The following is a 16,784-nucleotide window of genomic DNA, read 5'->3' on the forward strand; positions in this document are numbered from 1 at the left end:
GTTGAGCGTCTGCCCCCTGGTGGTCAGTGTGCATCATAGCTACCAGTCAAACAGTCGCTTAGGTTTTTTATGTATAAAGACTAGAGGCCCATTTCATGAAATTTGTGCACTGTGTGTGGGGGGGGGGTGTGGGGGCGGGGGTGTCCCTCAGCCTGGCCTGTGCCCTATTGCAGTCCAGCACCCCTTGGGGTATGTACACCTGCTGGCTTAGGCCCGATTCCTAAGCTGGCAGGCGGACATCCCTCTCGCAGTCTGGGACCCCTCACTCCTTACCACCCGCCTGCTTGCTGCTCCTTACTGCTCGACTCACTGCTCCTTAGTGCTGCCACCAGCTGGCTAAGAGGCGCTCCCCCTGTGGAAACGTACTGACCACCAGGGGGCAGCTCCTGCATTGAATGTCTGCCTTCTGGTGGTCAGTGCGCATCATAGTGACCAGTCTTTCTGGTTGTTCCGACGTAATGGTCGCTTAGGCTTTTATTATATAAGATAGAGGCCTGATGCACGAAATTCATGCAAGGGGCTCAGCCCTCACAGCCCAGCTGCCTCGGCCAGCCCTTGCACCCCCAGCTTCATCTGGAAGGTCATCCAGACGGTCGTTCTGCTGTTTGGTCTAATTAGCATATTAGCTCTTTATTATATAGGACTAGTAGCCCAGTGCACGAAATTTGTGCACATTAAAAGGGAATTAATTGCCCTAACCAGTTTGGCTCAGTGGATAGAGCCTTGGCATGCAGACTCAAGGTTCCCAGGTTCAATTCCGGTCAAGGGCATGTACCTTGGTTGCGGGCACATCCTCAGTGGGGAGTGTGCAGGAGGCAGCTGATCGGTGTTTCTCTCTCATCGATGTTTGTAACTCTCTATCCTTCTCCCTTCCTCTCTGTAAAAAATCAATAAAATATTTTTTTAAAAAAAGGGAATTAATTAGCGGAGACATTTTAATATTACTATTTGCCCTTTCTGTATAATTGAAGTGTGAGAGATGAGAGGAAATTAGTAAAATGTATATGAAATTATATATAAATTTATTAATAAATAAACAGTAACAAAAGGATATAACAACAGCAGAGGCATGATATAAAAACGACAAAAACATGATATGAAAACAACAAAAACATGATATAAAAACAATAGTGATGCAAACAATGACCAATAAAGTGATTAAACTTATTCTAATATCACCCTGTACACCACATTAAGAGTGAAAACACTTTCAGAGTGCTTGACTAATTTCCCTTGTGATGAAGTACTTAGAACTTTAACTGTAACATCACATACTCTTCAAACTTGAGAGAAAGCAACATACAACTGACCATGTGCAAACACGGGTTCAGTTAAGAATATGCCTACTTTGTCTAGAGTTTGTCCTTGTGATTTATTAATAGTCATCACAAATGCTGGCATCACAGGAAACCGTCGTCGAATGAATTTAAATGGGAGGCCAGTGTCAGATGGGGACAAATTAATTCTTGGAATCAGAACAACCTCTCCCTCTGCAGATCCTGTTAATACTTCAGCTTCGATAATGTTAGGTCGTAATCTTTTGATAATAAATCTGGTACCATTATAGAGCCCACATTTACTATTGAGATTTCTCAATAGCATGATGATTGTACCCACTTTCAATTTTAATTTATGACAAGGCATTCCTGAAGGAGTAATACTATTAAGAATTCAATGGGAAAATTTTCCTTTTCAGCATCATCTGTGGAATCAATGAAATCATCACTCAAATATGTGTGAAAATCTCCGAGTATATCCAAATTTTCTTCATTTAATTTTTGAACATGGTCATTTTTTGGACAAAGGATTGCACGTTTAGATATATTTTTAATATTATCTATAGCAGTGGTTCTCAACCTTGGCTGCACATTAGAATCACCTGGGAATTTTTTTTAAATCCTGATTCCTGGGCCTCATCCTCTGGAAATTGTTTCTTTGTTATGGGGTGGGGCCACAACATTAGTAACAAAGAAACAGAATGAAAACTTTATTGTGGGGAGCCGCTACAGTGTTTTGGACATGTTCAAGCCTTGGACTGATGAGAGGGCACAGTCCTCTCATTGCCATGTGCAAGTCCCAGCTTGGAGGGCAGGGTCCTCCCAGCACAATTATAGCCAACAGCTGTAGTTGTAAGCTTGAACCTATGGTCCGAACACGTGGCCCCACGTGCCTGCGTGATGTAGGCTTGATAGAGTTCAGGTGCATGTAGTTGAGTAGGATTGAAACCCAGGAGAATTTTGTAAACATCTTGGTCATGCCCTTTGCCCCGTAGCATCTGCTATAAAATAAAGGCATTGCTCTGGGCGTGGGCGCTGTCTCACCGAGACCCGGCTTTCATTCTCTTGTCTTTCTTTTCTAAGCCTTTCAGCCGCCCCACTCAGGTTCACCCCGTGCTGGCGCAGCACACTTTAGAAAGATATGCCTCCACGCTCCCTGGGTGGGTTCCTGCCTCAAACCCTGCCCTTACAGGAAACAGCTCGGGGAAACAGCTTGGGGGAGGGCGCAGCTGTTTCCAAGACATCCCCTGCAGGACTGACTTCCTTCCACTTGGTCATGGCGGTTCTGGTCATGATGAACACCACCCAGGGTTTTTATATAAGTAGATAGATATGAAATAATTTGTGTTTCTTATTTTCTCTATTCATAATTATTAACAAAGAAAATTCACTTTTAAGCTTCATGTTTCAAGCTATTTTTATAAATCTAGAAAATGTCCAAATGGTTATCACAGTTTATTTTTTTTCCTGATTGCTTTGGTAATAGGACTTTATATATTTGTATTATATACACATATGTAGAAAGAGGACTGATTTGAGGGATCAGAAGTATACATAATTATATAAAATCATAGCGGTTTTTATTAAGTGCATTTAAACTTCATTTAGAGTTATAATATTGCTGCTTCCTCTAATTATGAGAAAGGAAAATTATTGAACAATGTAGGTTTAATTTTTCTTTTTGGGTCTTCCTAGCAATTGAAAGCTTGTAGTGAAGAACAAGAAGATAGAGAATGTTTGAACCAAGCGATTACTGCTCTCATGAATCTCCAAGGTAGTATGGACCGAATTTACAAGCAGTATTCACCTCGACGCCGACCTGGGTAATTCCAAACTGTTGAAAATATGAATGCTTCTGCATACTTCACTTACATCTGTTGCCTGTTTTTCTCAAGAAGTGTTATTTATAGTGATAGTTGCATTCTTGAAAATTATACTTTGGTTTTACATTTTTATTTTGGTCTTGTAGTCTTTTTAAATTGGCATTCTAATATTGTTAAGATATGTGTAAAAAATTTAAAGGACATAGTTGATAAATTTTGTATAATTTATATAAGAAATAGGATTATTTAATTTTAATTCATATGGGCAGTAGGAATGAAATATAGAGCCTCTGGTACTTCTCTTTCACAATAATGAAATTGAGACTTGTAGTGGCAAAATTAGTAGAAGAAAATAAATGCTGTGTGCAAAATCTAGTGTTTGGTTATTTAGCATTTTTGTCACTTGATTTGAGGTAGTTTATACTTAAAGCAATTATGGTTGCTTAGTCATTGAATAAGCTAACTTTGTCTTGGTATTTTTTTTTTAGGGATCCTGTTTGCCCTTTTTATAATCGTCAATTAAGAAGCAAGCACCTGGCTATTAAAAAAATGAATGAAATTCAGAAAAACATAGATGGATGGGAAGGAAAAGATATTGGACAGTGTTGTAATGAATTCATTATGGAAGGTCCATTGACAAGAATTGGTGCTAAACACGAACGGCATATTTTTCTTTTTGATGGCTTAATGATTAGCTGCAAACCCAATCACAGCCAGTCACGCCTTCCAGGTTACAGTAGTGCAGAATATAGATTAAAAGAAAAATTTGTCATGAGAAAAATACAAATATGTGATAAAGAAGATACTTGTGAGTACAAACATGCTTTTGAATTAGTATCCAAAGAGGAAAACAGCATAATATTTGCTGCTAAGTCTGCTGAAGAGAAAAATAATTGGATGGCAGCACTTATTTCTCTTCATTATCGTAGTACTCTAGATCGAATGCTAGATTCAGTATTATTGAAAGAAGAAAATGAGCAACCACTGAGATTACCAAGTCCTGAAGTTTATCGTTTTGTGGTAAAAGACTCTGAGGAAAACATTGTTTTTGAAGACAACTTGCAAAGTAGAAGTGGAATCCCCATTATTAAAGGAGGAACAGTGGTGAAGTTAATTGAAAGGTTAACATATCATATGTATGCAGGTATGTGAAACTCATTACAGGTGATTATCTAGGCCAAAGGAGCTAAAAGCTTTTCAAAAATGTTCAAAAGGCTTGAGGCCTGAAAAAAATGCCTCTAAAATATGAAAAGAATACTGCAGAATCAAAAGGAATAAGTAACTAATTAAATGTCTCTAAAATATAGTATTAACTTCACTGATAATTAAATATTCATAAAAATTGTATATCCATAAATCTTGAATTTGAAAACAATCCTCGTCTCACAAGAAATACTGTGATTGGCAGAAAGAGCCACAGTGGGAAAAGCCAGGATAAAAGGAAAAAGGAAATAAGACCTCCAAAATATGCTGAATAAATTGAACATGCAACCTGTTTTATGCTCTATTTTTTCAGATCCCAATTTTGTTCGTACTTTTCTTACTACATATCGTTCATTTTGTAAACCACAGGAATTGCTAAGCTTACTGATTGAACGGTAAGAAAAATTTTTATTTCACTTATATTTACATTTTGTAAAAACTAAACTGGCCAAAACCGGTTTGGCTCAGTGGATAGAGCGTTGGCCTGCGGACTCAAGGGTCCCAGGTTCGATTCTGGTCAAGGGCATGTACCTTGGTTGCGGGCATATCCCCAGTAGGAGGTGTGCAGGAGGCAGCTGATTGATGTTTCTCTCTCATCGATGTTTCTAACTCTCTATCTCTCCCCCTTCCTCTCTGTAAAAAATCAATAAAATATATTAAAAAAAAAAAAAAAACTAAACTGTTTTTTATCTTGTAAAATTCTGGGTACCTAGTATCTTCTCAAGTAGTTTTTTAATATAATTTATTTGGCATAAAATTAGCAGTATTTCTGTTCACTTTAAACAGTGTGCTTAAACTGAAATGCCTGTTTATTATAGAGGTCTTTTCAAAGCTTAGCAATGTTTATAGTGGTAATCAGAAAGACCCATTTTAGAGGATAAAACTGTATCTTAATTAAATTGTTTTCTGTACAATAAAACAATGTTTCCTTAAAAGAGACTTTTTTACTTTCAAAACAAACTTTTTAATATGAAATATTTCAAAATGTGTACAAGAGTAAATAGGAAAATAAAATAACCTCATGTATCAGTCATCCAACTGCAATAATTATCAACTCATGTGTCCCCTATTTTCCTACCGTTTCAACATCCTGATTCCAGGATTACAGTCAGCCTCTGTTTCCATGGGTTCATTATCCTTATCTGCCTCCATATCTGAGAATATGGAGGGCTAAGGGACTTTAGCAACAGTGGATTTTGTATCTGCTGGGGTCTTGGAACCAATCCTCTGGGGTCCCAAGGGACAACTGTCTTTTGCAGTAAATTCTAGACAGTGTATTTCACCTGTAAATATTTCCAGTTGTATTTCTAAAAGATAAGTACTCTTATTAAAAACATAATCAAAATATCATTATTAGACCTAAAAATTAACATTTTCTTACTGCAATTAATTTTTTAAAGTAAGTTTTAGATTGACTTTTTATCTTTTACTGAGTACAATTAGTGGCCTTTTAAATGCTTTAAAGGTTAAATGTAGCATCTGGACTCTAAAATAATTTCTGTTTCACATTTAAAAACTTAATGCCAGCCAAACCGGTTTGGCTCAGTGAATAGAGCGTCGGCCTGCGGACTGAGGGGTCCCAGGTTCGATTCCGGTCGGGGGCATGTACCTTGGTTGTGGACACATCCCCAGTAGGAGGTGTGCAGGAGGAGGCGGCTGGTCGATGTTTCTCTCTCATCGATGTTTCTAACTCTCTATCCCTCTCCCTTTCTCTCTGTAAAAAATCAATAAAAAAATATATTTAAAAAAAATAATAAATTAAAAAAAAAAAAAAACTTAATGCCAGAATATTATCTTGACCTTTATCATTGTTTTTCTATGAAACAAAGTTTACCAGACTGAGTCACTGTAATGAGCTGTGAGGATGTACTTGGTTGTATTTCCATGTCCAAAATTAAGAAAGCATACATGTTAGACATATTTTAGCTGTATTTCTTGTGGGCAGTTTTTATTTTTTTTAACTTTGCTTTTTACATTATTCACTTAGGTATGTTCTTTACAGTTTAAAATTCAGTTTGGACCCTCTCTTAGGATTTATATTCATTTATTTAAGGAAAGGTATATCTACTTGCATTTAAAAAAATAAATATTATGGATATTAAAGAGGTTATACTTCTTACAGATTATTTTCTTGAATCTTTTCCATTGATCTTTTCTATGTTGATAAATACTAGTTACTAAACTTTTTTATAGAAGTAAGACTGTAAAACCTTAGTACTGTATAGCCAAAGGGCAATTTTTTGTAGTATGTAATGCTTTAAGGAAAATTTATCAGTAATTGTACTTTTCACATAAATAGTAGAAAAGAAGGTTGCTTAGTTAAAATATTTTTACTGCTGTGTTTGAAATCCTTTTCATTTATGTATAAACATTGAAAAATTTCTCTCATTTTGCTTTTCTTCTTAGATTTGAAATTCCAGAGCCAGAACCTACTGAAGCAGATAAATTGGCAGCAGAGAAAGGCGAACAACCAATTAGTGTAGACCTTAAAAGGTTTCGCAAGGAATACGTCCAACCAGTGCAACTTAGGTTTGGCGTGTATATTATATTTTTAATGTGCCATTCTATTTTCAGTGTATAGTTAGCACAAAAGTTTTTACCTCTTAATTCGGGTATAGGTATTATTGTTAACCTCATAGCAGTTAAGTTCTTTCTTTGTGAAGTTACTCTTAAATACCCTGAAGAATTTTAATTATTAAAATAGATGTTATTTGCATCAGATATCTGGCATGTGATATTCTTACAGAACAGGGTACCTTTAAGTAAAACTTATAAAATTGCATATGAGTTTGCCTACTGTCAACTCCTCCCTCACACACACACACACACACACACACACACACCTTTTTTTCTTCATGTCTCATTATGAATATCTAATAACCTTGGGCTTAATGTTTTGCTATCTTGATTTTATCGTACATTTATTCACTTACCATTCTTCTATTGGTCCATTAATCATCCATTTGGGAGTTGTAATTCAAAGTACACTTTTCTTTAAATACTTCAACTTGTATATCATTAATGGTATTTGTTTATTCTTTTTTTCTAAACTGTGTATACAATATTCTTTGGTTGACAGATAATATACATTTCTATAATCCAAATTCCTTTCAAGATATAAAATGTTATCATCACCCCAGAAAGTCCCCTTATGCCCATTTTAATCAGTTTCTGTTCTGATTGCCCAAAGCAGTATTTATCTTACTACATAGATTAATTTTACCTATTTTAGAATTTTATATAAATGGATTCTTATATTGTACACTCTTTTGTGTCTAACTTCTTTCACTGCACATGTTTTTGAGCATGTTGTTGCTTGTATCAATAGTTTGTTCTATTTTATTGCTGAGGTGGTATTCTATTACATGAATATACCACAGTTTGTTTATTAATTTTCCCACTGAAGGACACCTGGGTTCCTTTCAGTTTTCATTATTATGAAAAAAGCTTCAATGAACTTTTATTTTTCAAGTTTTTTGTGAATATACTTTTTCACATAGTATCTTGGGTTAATAACTCAGAGTGGAATGGCAGAGTCGTAGGGTAGGTGTATGTTTAATTTTAAAAGAAACTGCCAAATCTTTCCCAAAATGATTATACTGTACTAGTGGCACATGCACAAAATTCGTGCAGGGGGAGGGGGGAGGATGTGTGTGTGTGTGTGTCCCTCAGCCCGGCCTGCACCTTCTCCAATCTGGGACCCCTCAAAGGATGGCCTACTGCCAGTTTACAGGGATCGGGCCTAAACCGGCAGTCGGACATCTTTCTCGCAATCCGGGACTGCTGGCTCCTAACTGCTCACCTGCCTGCCTGCCTGATTGCCCCTAACCACTCTGCCTGCTGGCCTGCTCACCCCCAACTGCCCCGCCCTCGCCGCCGGCCTGCTTGCCCCCAAATGCCCCCCCCCGCCAGCCTGATCACCCCCAACTGCCCCCCGTGCCAGTATGCTCACCCCCAGCTGCTCCCCCCTGCTGGCCTGCTCGCCCCCATCTTCCCTCCCCCACTGGCCTGCTTGCCCCCAACTGCCATGCCACCCTGCTGGCCTGCTCACTCCAAACTGCCCCCCACAGTCCTGATCACCCCCAACTGATGGCCTGCTTGCCCCCAACTGGCCCCCCTGCTGGTCTGCTCACCCCCGACTGCCTCCCCCACCACCGGCCTGATCACCCCCAATGGCCCCCCGCACCAGCCTGATCACCCACCACTACCATCCCATCCTGGCCTGATCACCCACAACTGCCCTCCTCTCTTGGCCTCTAACCACCTCTACCTCAGCCCCGCCACCATGGCTTTGTCCAGAAGAATGTCCAGAGGGTCTCCTGGAAGGTCTCCCAGTCTAGTTAGCATATTACCCTTTTATTAGTATAGAGGCCTGGTGCACGTGTGGGGGCTGGCTGGTTTGCCCTGAAGGGTGTCCCGGATCAGGATGAGGGTTCCCTTGGGGTGTGGGACAGCCTAGGCAAGGGGCCTGCGGTGGTTTGCAGGCCGGCCACACCCCCATGGGGTGAGGGTCCCCGCTGGGGGGGCATGGCCAGCCTGGGGGAGGGGCTGAGGGCTGTTTTCAAGCTGGCCACACCCCTTTCAGGTTAGGGGTCCCCACTGGGGTGCCTGGCCAGCTTGGGTGAAGGGATGATGGCTGTTTGCAGGCTGGCCACACCCCCCAGCAGGGACTCTTACTCCATGGGGTGTGGCCAGCCTGGGTAAAGGACTGAGGGCCGTTTTCAGGCTGGCCACAGCCCCTTCAGTGTGGGGGTTCCCACTGGGGTGCCTGGCCAGCCTGGGTGCGGGGCTGAGGGCTGTTTGCAGGCTTGCCAGGCCGCCCAGCAGGGATCTTTACTCCATGGGGGTGTGGCCAGCCTGGGTAAGGGACTGAGGGCCGTTTTCAGGCTGGCCATGCCTCACTGCAACCCATGCTCCCAGCCCCTCCTCTTTTTTTTCCAACCCCGCCTTGAGTGGAGGGCAGCCACTTCTTTTATTTTTTTCTAGCCCCTCCTTGAGCGGAGGCCAGGGCCAGCTGGAAGCCTGGGTAGCCCCCAGCGACCCAGGCCCCCCAGCCCCTCCTTGAGCAGAGGCCAGCCAGGGCCGACTGGAAGCCTGGGTTGCCCCTGGTGACCCAGGTCCCCAGCCACTCCTTCAGCGGTGGCCAGGGCAGGCGGGAAACTTGGCTTCCTCCATTGCTGGGGACAACGCAAGCCCCCTGCTCACTCCAGCTCCATGGCCACCGCCATCTTTGTTGGCTTAATTTGCATACTCGCCCTGATTGGCTGGTGGGCGTAGTGGAGTGATGACCAATTTGCATGTTTCTCTTTTATTAGTGTAGATTACACTCTCACTAGCAATGTATTAGAGTTCCAGTTGCTTCAAATCCTCATTAACATTTAATGATGACTACCTTTATACCTTATATACACTGAGGGGGTGTAGTGGTATTTCTCTGTGGTTTTAATTTGATGACTAATGATGTTTGAGAACTTTACATTGTCTCTTACTGGCTATTCATACTTATTTTGTGAAGAATCTATTCAAATCTTCTGCCTATTTTTTGAGTTGTTTATTTTTTTACTATTGAGTTGTTACAGTTACTGAGTAAGATTAGATTCCAGTCTTTTGTCAAATAAATGTTTTATAAATATCTTCTCTCAATCTGTGGCTTGCCTATTACTTTTCTTAATAATATATTTTGATGAGTTTTTCATTTTGATGAAATCTAATTATGAGATTTTTTCTCTTATATAATTTTGAAATTACATTGGCTACTGTAGAAACTAGGAAGGAGAGGAAATGGAAGTAGTTATTTGAATTAACCCTGTGCAAAGTAGAAGCTAACAGTTTTGTGATATCTTGAAGTATTTTCTAAGCCACAGACCTAACCAGGCACACAATGACTATGGTGGTTTTGTTCAGATAGCATGACAGAGATTAGGAATTTAAAGAATTTTCTTAGCCTGGGAGAAAAACTATTGTCTGTCAGTTAGAAAAGAAGAAAGCTAACCTAGAAACGAACAAGTGTTGGGAAGGATGTGGAGAAAAGGGAACCCTCGTGGGGGAATGCAGATTGGTGCAGCCACTGTGAAAAGCAGTGTGGAGTTTCCTCACAAAATTAAAAATGGAACTGTCTTATGACCCAGTGATTCCACTTCTGGGAATATATCCAAAGAAACCCGAAACATTAATTTGAAAGAATATATGCACCCCTGTGTTTGCTGCAGTGCTATTTATAGTAACCAGCATTTGGTATATGTGCTGCCGAAGCAAGCACTATAGTAACCAGCATTTGGAAGTAGCCCGAGTGTCCATTAGTAGATGAGTGGATAAAAAATTTGTGGTACATTTATACAATGGAATATACTGCTTTACTGTAAAAAAAGAAGCAAATCTTAGCCTTTGCAACAGCATGGATGAACCTGGAGAGTATTATGCTAAGTGAAATAAGCCAGTCAGAGCAAGACAGATACCATATGATTTCATTTATATGTGGAATCTAAAGAACAAAATAAACTAACAAAATAGAAACAGACTCAGCTGTCAGAGGGGAGGGGATAGGTGGGTTGGATGAAAAAGGTGAAGGGATTAAGAAAAAAACAACAAAACCCATCCTCATAAACTGACAACAGTATGGTGATTACCAGAGGGAAAATGGGGTGGGGAAGGTAAAAGAGCGCAACGGAAGGATAAATGGTGATGGAAGGAGACTTGACTTGGGGTGGTGAACACACAATACAATAACAGGTGATATATTATAAAATTGTACACCTAAAACCTATATAATTTTATTAACCAATGTCAGTCTAATTAATTGAATAAAAATATAGAAATAGTCACCCACTGAAATAATGAAGGAAAAATGCTAATCTAATTAATTTACTGTATCTCTAAGTATAAGAGTAGAATGTTATATTTGTATAGATTGATTAAATCTCTATTTGGACAGTCATAAGTAATATTTTGTGATACTGCAAAACAAAATAGCTCTGTCAGAAATATTTTTTCTTTTGAAAAAAAAAAAGAATGTGGATATGTCAGTAAATTACATAGAAATTTGAACCAAATATATTAAACCTTAGTTGATTTTCCATCTTATATGGAAAATATATAAAAATTTAGATCATAAAAATACTTTCTAACATAAGCATTTAAAATAGCTTTGTATAATATAGAGAATGAATTTTGCACGTCTGAATAAAGAAAAGGTACTTTTGCTGAAGGAACAATTACAGGAACCATTTTTTATTATGCTTATAAAATATTTAAAAAGTATAATTTTAAAATAATAAACAGTCTGAGATCTGTCTTCATATTGTTGAAGCACTTAAGATATTAATTAAGTACAAATTGCAGGCTCTGTCAGTGTTATGGCCTTTGTATGTAAAGTTATCACCATGGCATTAAGAGAGGTAAAAGAAGTGTAATTGAATGCTTAGGTTTCATTAAAATGTTTTTGTTTGTTTGTTTCCCCATTTTATCAGGATCTTAAATGTATTTCGGCACTGGGTTGAACACCATTTTTATGACTTTGAAAGAGATTTGGAGTTGCTCGAAAGACTAGAATCCTTCATTTCAAGTGTAAGAGGTATATTATTTAAAGGTTTGATTGAATCTTATGTCACACATGAGTTTATTTTTTAAATTTGTGTGACTTTTAATTTAAAAGTGAAACTAGTTTTCATGTTAAAAAAACTGAAATAAGATTTGGAATAATATTTAAAGACTCCAAGGAACTTGTATATATTTAGAACCACCTGAAGTCTTAGAACCTTACCTTTCAAGTTTTTTAGTAGAATCTTTCTTTTAAAGAAGTCAGAAGTCCTCTTTAATAAATTTAAGCCATTTATTTTTATCTCATGTCAAGATTGTCATTCCTTCAACTAATTATATATTTGTATAATTACAAATATTTCCTTAGTCTCTTTAATCTTATTCTTTAGTTTTGAAAAGTTAATAACTTTTTAAATAATGTTTACTTCCCCCTGGAAAAGTCTTTAATATATTTTGGCATCTGAAAGGTAGGAGCTTCCTACCTGAAATAGCAGAACACAGCCCATGAAATGAAAGTCTAGGCCATGAACATTTAAACAGATGTATGTGTCATTAAACGTATGTTATTGAATCAAGAACATTTATATTTTATCTGATAGTATAATGTGTTAATTAAGAATACTATAACTAAGCCTAACTTATTTCATGTACTTGTTTTTTAAGGGAAATTTTACTTAAAATAGAGAATATGATTTCTTTAAATTTTGAGATGTTCAAGGTAAAATTTTCAGGTGTACTTTAAAATTATTTATAGTACTGAATTAATTTAAACAACATTGCAATGGAGACACTAAAATGTATGTAATCTAAGAAGCTTTTATAATACACACACGTATTAGAATAAAACAAGTAAATTTTATATTAATGTCTATAGTTAATATCTAAAGGCCTTGTCTATACACATACCTCAGGATAACCAAATAGTTGATTTGTGAAAGTTTCTTTTTTAGAAGTATTATAACTAGTAAGTGAGAAGGATGATAGAATTAGATTACCATTTCTCAATTCCTAGTAACATCACAAAAAGTAAAGTAACTGGACATTCTATGTCTCCTGTTAAAAATATACTGGCAAGTATTCGTGTCAAAAATTGACCCTGAATCAGATCAAGTCTCTATGTATCTGATTTCCAGAAAATACAGGGACAGCAAAACATGGCAGTGATACCACAGGGATGGAATTGGCAGAATTCAGACTTGGGGAAACACAGAGTAAAAATAAATTACAAGCAAAATGAGAGATTAAAGGAGACTTGAGACACACTAACTCAGTGCAATGTGTAGATCTCATTCAAATCCTATTTCAAACCAACTATAAGAAAACATGAGATAATCAGAGAAATTGGAACACTAATTTTTTTTTAATATATTTTTATTGATTTCAGAAAGGAAGGGAGAGGGAAAGGAAGATAGAAACATCAATGATGAGAAAGAATCATTGATTGGCTGCCTCCTGCACACCCCCCACTGGGAGTTGAGCCCATAACCTGGCATGTACCCTGACCGGGAATCAAACCCCAACCTCCTAGTTCATAGGTCAATGCTCAACCATAGCCATGCCAGCCAGACTGAACACTATTTGATGATATTAACAAGTTATTGTCATTTTTTATATGTGATCATGGTATTGTTATTTTTTAAATCTTTAACTTTTAAATAAATATTACTTAAGTATTATATTTGTTTTTAAATAACAGGGATAGAAGGGAGGGCATGATTGGGGTTAGATGAAACAAAAAGACACCATTGAGTTGGTCCTTGTTGAAGCTAGATAAATGTTTAACATTATGTAAAGGTTTATGTTATCTTTCAAATAAAAGGCATTTTTGTTTTGTATCTTTATCTAGGGAAAGCCATGAAGAAATGGGTAGAGTCAATTGCTAAGATCATCAAGAGGAAGAAACAAGCTCAGGCAAATGGAATAAGCCATAATATTACCTTTGAAAATCCACCTCCGCCAATTGAATGGCATATCAGCAGACCAGGACAGTTTGAAACATTTGATCTCATGACACTTCATCCAATAGAAATTGCACGTCAGCTGACACTTTTGGAATCTGATCTCTACAGGTAGACATTATCAATAATATGCTGCTCTGTTTTCAAGAACCTTGAACCTACCTCTGTTTTCAGAACATTTAGTAAATTATTCATGAGTGCTTAAAAATACCTTCATGTATTCTTATGGGCATGATGGAAAGTTTATAGCACAGTTGTTTTTTTGTTTGTTTTAGTCTCACCTGAGGATATTTTTCCATTGATTTTCAGAGAGAGTGAAAGAGAGAGGGGAAGACAGAGAGAAACATGGAAGTGAGAGAAAACACATCAATTGGTTGCCTCCTGCATGCACCCTGACCAGGGCCCGGGCTGGGGAGGAGACTGCAACTGAGGTATGGAATCGAACCTGGGACCCTTTGGTCCACAGGCTGACGCTCTGTGCACTGAGCCAAACTGGCTACAGCTATAGTACAGTTTTTAACTTCAGTCTGCTCAGCTGGCAAAAGTCTTAAAATGTATTGCTGTATAGGCCCAGATTTGGTATTTAGCAATCCTTCACAAGAGCAGTGGCAGAGAGAATACTAATGCAATAGAACAACAGCCACTTTCAAAGTAGTCACTGAGCTCCTACTCCTAATACTACCTCTCTCAGATTGCTTTATTGAGTTGTTTCAGCTAAATCAGTCAGTATAGATACTAGGCTCTTGGCAGCTAAGTACATAGAATATTGAGTGAGACAAGCTTTATTCTTTTTGCTTTTCTTTTTTTCAGATTCTACATAATCAGAATTTTTCTTGGGAGCTTGGCAGGGTTAGGTTTGTCAGGCAAATGAATAACAAAATTGTTAGAGAAATAAAGATTTCTTAATTTCTTTTAAGGCATCTCAGATAACATTAGCTCTTTGAAGTCAATATTAACTTTAAAGAGAAATTATTTCTGAAGTAGTGTGATGATGAGCCATAGGTAAAACTTCCAGCCTGGCCAACATGGCTCATTGGTTGAGCATTGACCTATGAACCAAGAGGTCATGATCAGGGCACATGCCTGGGTTGCAGGCTCGATCCCCAGTAGGGGGTGTGCAGGGGGCAGCTAATCAGTGATTCTCATCATTGATATTTCTAACTCTCCCTCTTCCTTTGTCTCTGAAATCAATGAAACTATTTAAAAAAACAAATTAAAAAACAAAAAATCCTTCCAAACCATTTTCTTTCATTTCTAAGGATCACTAGAAATGTGCTTGGCTATATTTATTTTAATCTGTATTCCGTCACCTTTCTTTACATATAGTGTTCTTGCCATCACCCTATATCTGGAGTGGCTCAGTTGTAGAGCTTTGTCCTATGCACCAAAATGTTGCTGGTCCAAATAATCTCAATCTCTCTCTCTCTCTCTCTCTCTCTCTCTCTCTCTCTCTCTCTCTCTCTCTCTCCCCCCCCTCTCTCTCCCTCTCCCCCTCCCTCCCTCCCTCTCTCCCTCTCTCCCTCTCTCCCCTTTCCTCCCTGTAAGCATGTCCTGGGGTGAGGACTAAAAATATACATATACAGGGTGTCCCAAAAAAATGTATACACACTTTAACAGCTGATAGCTCAATTTTGAAGATGAAATCTATACTAATAATAGAGGAATGTGCAAATTGACCTGGACGCCGTCATGTAATGACCAATCAGGATGGGGGCGGAGCCGCGGCGGAGAGCTCTCAGCACGCCTGTGCCAGGGTCTGAAGGACGTAGAGAGAAAGGGATAGCAGATAGGCAGTTAGGGGGATCAGGCCAGGAGGGGAGAGCAGATAGGCAGTTAGGGGGATCAGGCCAGGAGGGGAGAGCAGATAGGCAGTTAGGGGGATCAGGCCAGGAGGGGAGAGCAGATAGGCAGTTAGGGGAATCAGGCCAGGAGGGGAGAGCAGTTAGGGCCATCAGGCAGGCAGGCAGGTGTGCGGTTAGGAGCCAATGGTTCCGGATTGCGAGAGGGATCCCAGATTGGAGAGGGTGCAGGCCGGGCTGAAGGAACCCCTGCCCCCATGCACGAATTTTGTGCATCGGGCCTCTAGTGTATTTTAATAAACATTGCCTTTATAATTATTTAAAGTGTGTGTATACATTTTTTTGGGACACACTGTATGTAAAAATAAGTTATCCTGATTAGCAGCGTTTTGTTTTGTTTTTTTACAGGGATTACATAGAAAAGTAAGATTATATAAAGTTTAGTGCTAATAGGGAATGTAGGAAGGGATATTTTCCATTAGCACTAGACAAAAAACTCTATCTACTTTGGAATTGGGCCTGTGCTTTGCCTTGGCTGTGTTATTCAGAATTTAGCACACAGGTTGGAGGTTGTCAGCATCTGACTCAGAGTGTCATGTTATATTTTACATAATTTGGAGTTCAGGTTGTTTTTGTTTATAAGGTGGGATTTGTGATAAGTAGGAATGGAAGGACTTGTTACTTGAGTTAACAAAGCAGATAGTACTGAATCAAGTTTTTCTTCATGTGGTGACTGTTACACGAATAGACATCAGAAAGAAAAAAGCACTTAGCTCTATGTGGACTTGCTTTCAGAACATAGGAATACCTTTGTTAAATCATATGTGTATTATGGAAGATGGGTAACTACATAAAACATTAACACTAAACTAAATTTCTGGTGAAATAATAGAACCACTTTAAGAAAACTTACTTTAAAAAATGTTTTTATTGATTTTAGAGAGAGGAAGGGAGAGGGGGAGAGAGAAACATCTATCAGCTGCTCCTGCATGCCCCCTGCTGGGGATTGAGCCTGCAACCCTGATATGCCCTGACCATGAATCGAACCAGTGAATGGGACAACGCTCCACCAACTGAGCCACAACCAGCCAGGGTGCTGGTCAGTTTTTTAAATTATGTAACCCTAACTCTCTATGTACAATTATTTAATCAACTCTTTTGTTTGACATTTTTATTAAATATTTCAGG

The 16,784-nt window shown here is 38.6% G+C and overlaps 1 protein-coding gene across 1 annotated transcript in view; it reads left to right on the plus strand.

Annotated features, from left to right (window-relative positions):
* SOS2 (SOS Ras/Rho guanine nucleotide exchange factor 2) overlaps positions 1-16,784 on the plus strand; it is a 99,547-nt gene that overhangs the window by 61,023 nt on the left and 21,740 nt on the right. The window contains exons 9-14 of the mRNA XM_081094880.1: positions 2,973-3,100; positions 3,589-4,244; positions 4,617-4,698; positions 6,710-6,832; positions 11,770-11,873; positions 13,686-13,908. Of these exons, the coding sequence (XP_080951006.1) occupies positions 2,973-3,100; positions 3,589-4,244; positions 4,617-4,698; positions 6,710-6,832; positions 11,770-11,873; positions 13,686-13,908 (1,316 nt within the window). The remainder of the gene's footprint in view (positions 1-2,972; positions 3,101-3,588; positions 4,245-4,616; positions 4,699-6,709; positions 6,833-11,769; positions 11,874-13,685; positions 13,909-16,784) is intronic.

This window comes from Myotis nattereri (assembly GCF_964212035.1).
Source record: "Myotis nattereri genome assembly, chromosome: 1".
NCBI classification, from domain to species: Eukaryota; Metazoa; Chordata; class Mammalia; order Chiroptera; family Vespertilionidae; genus Myotis; species Myotis nattereri.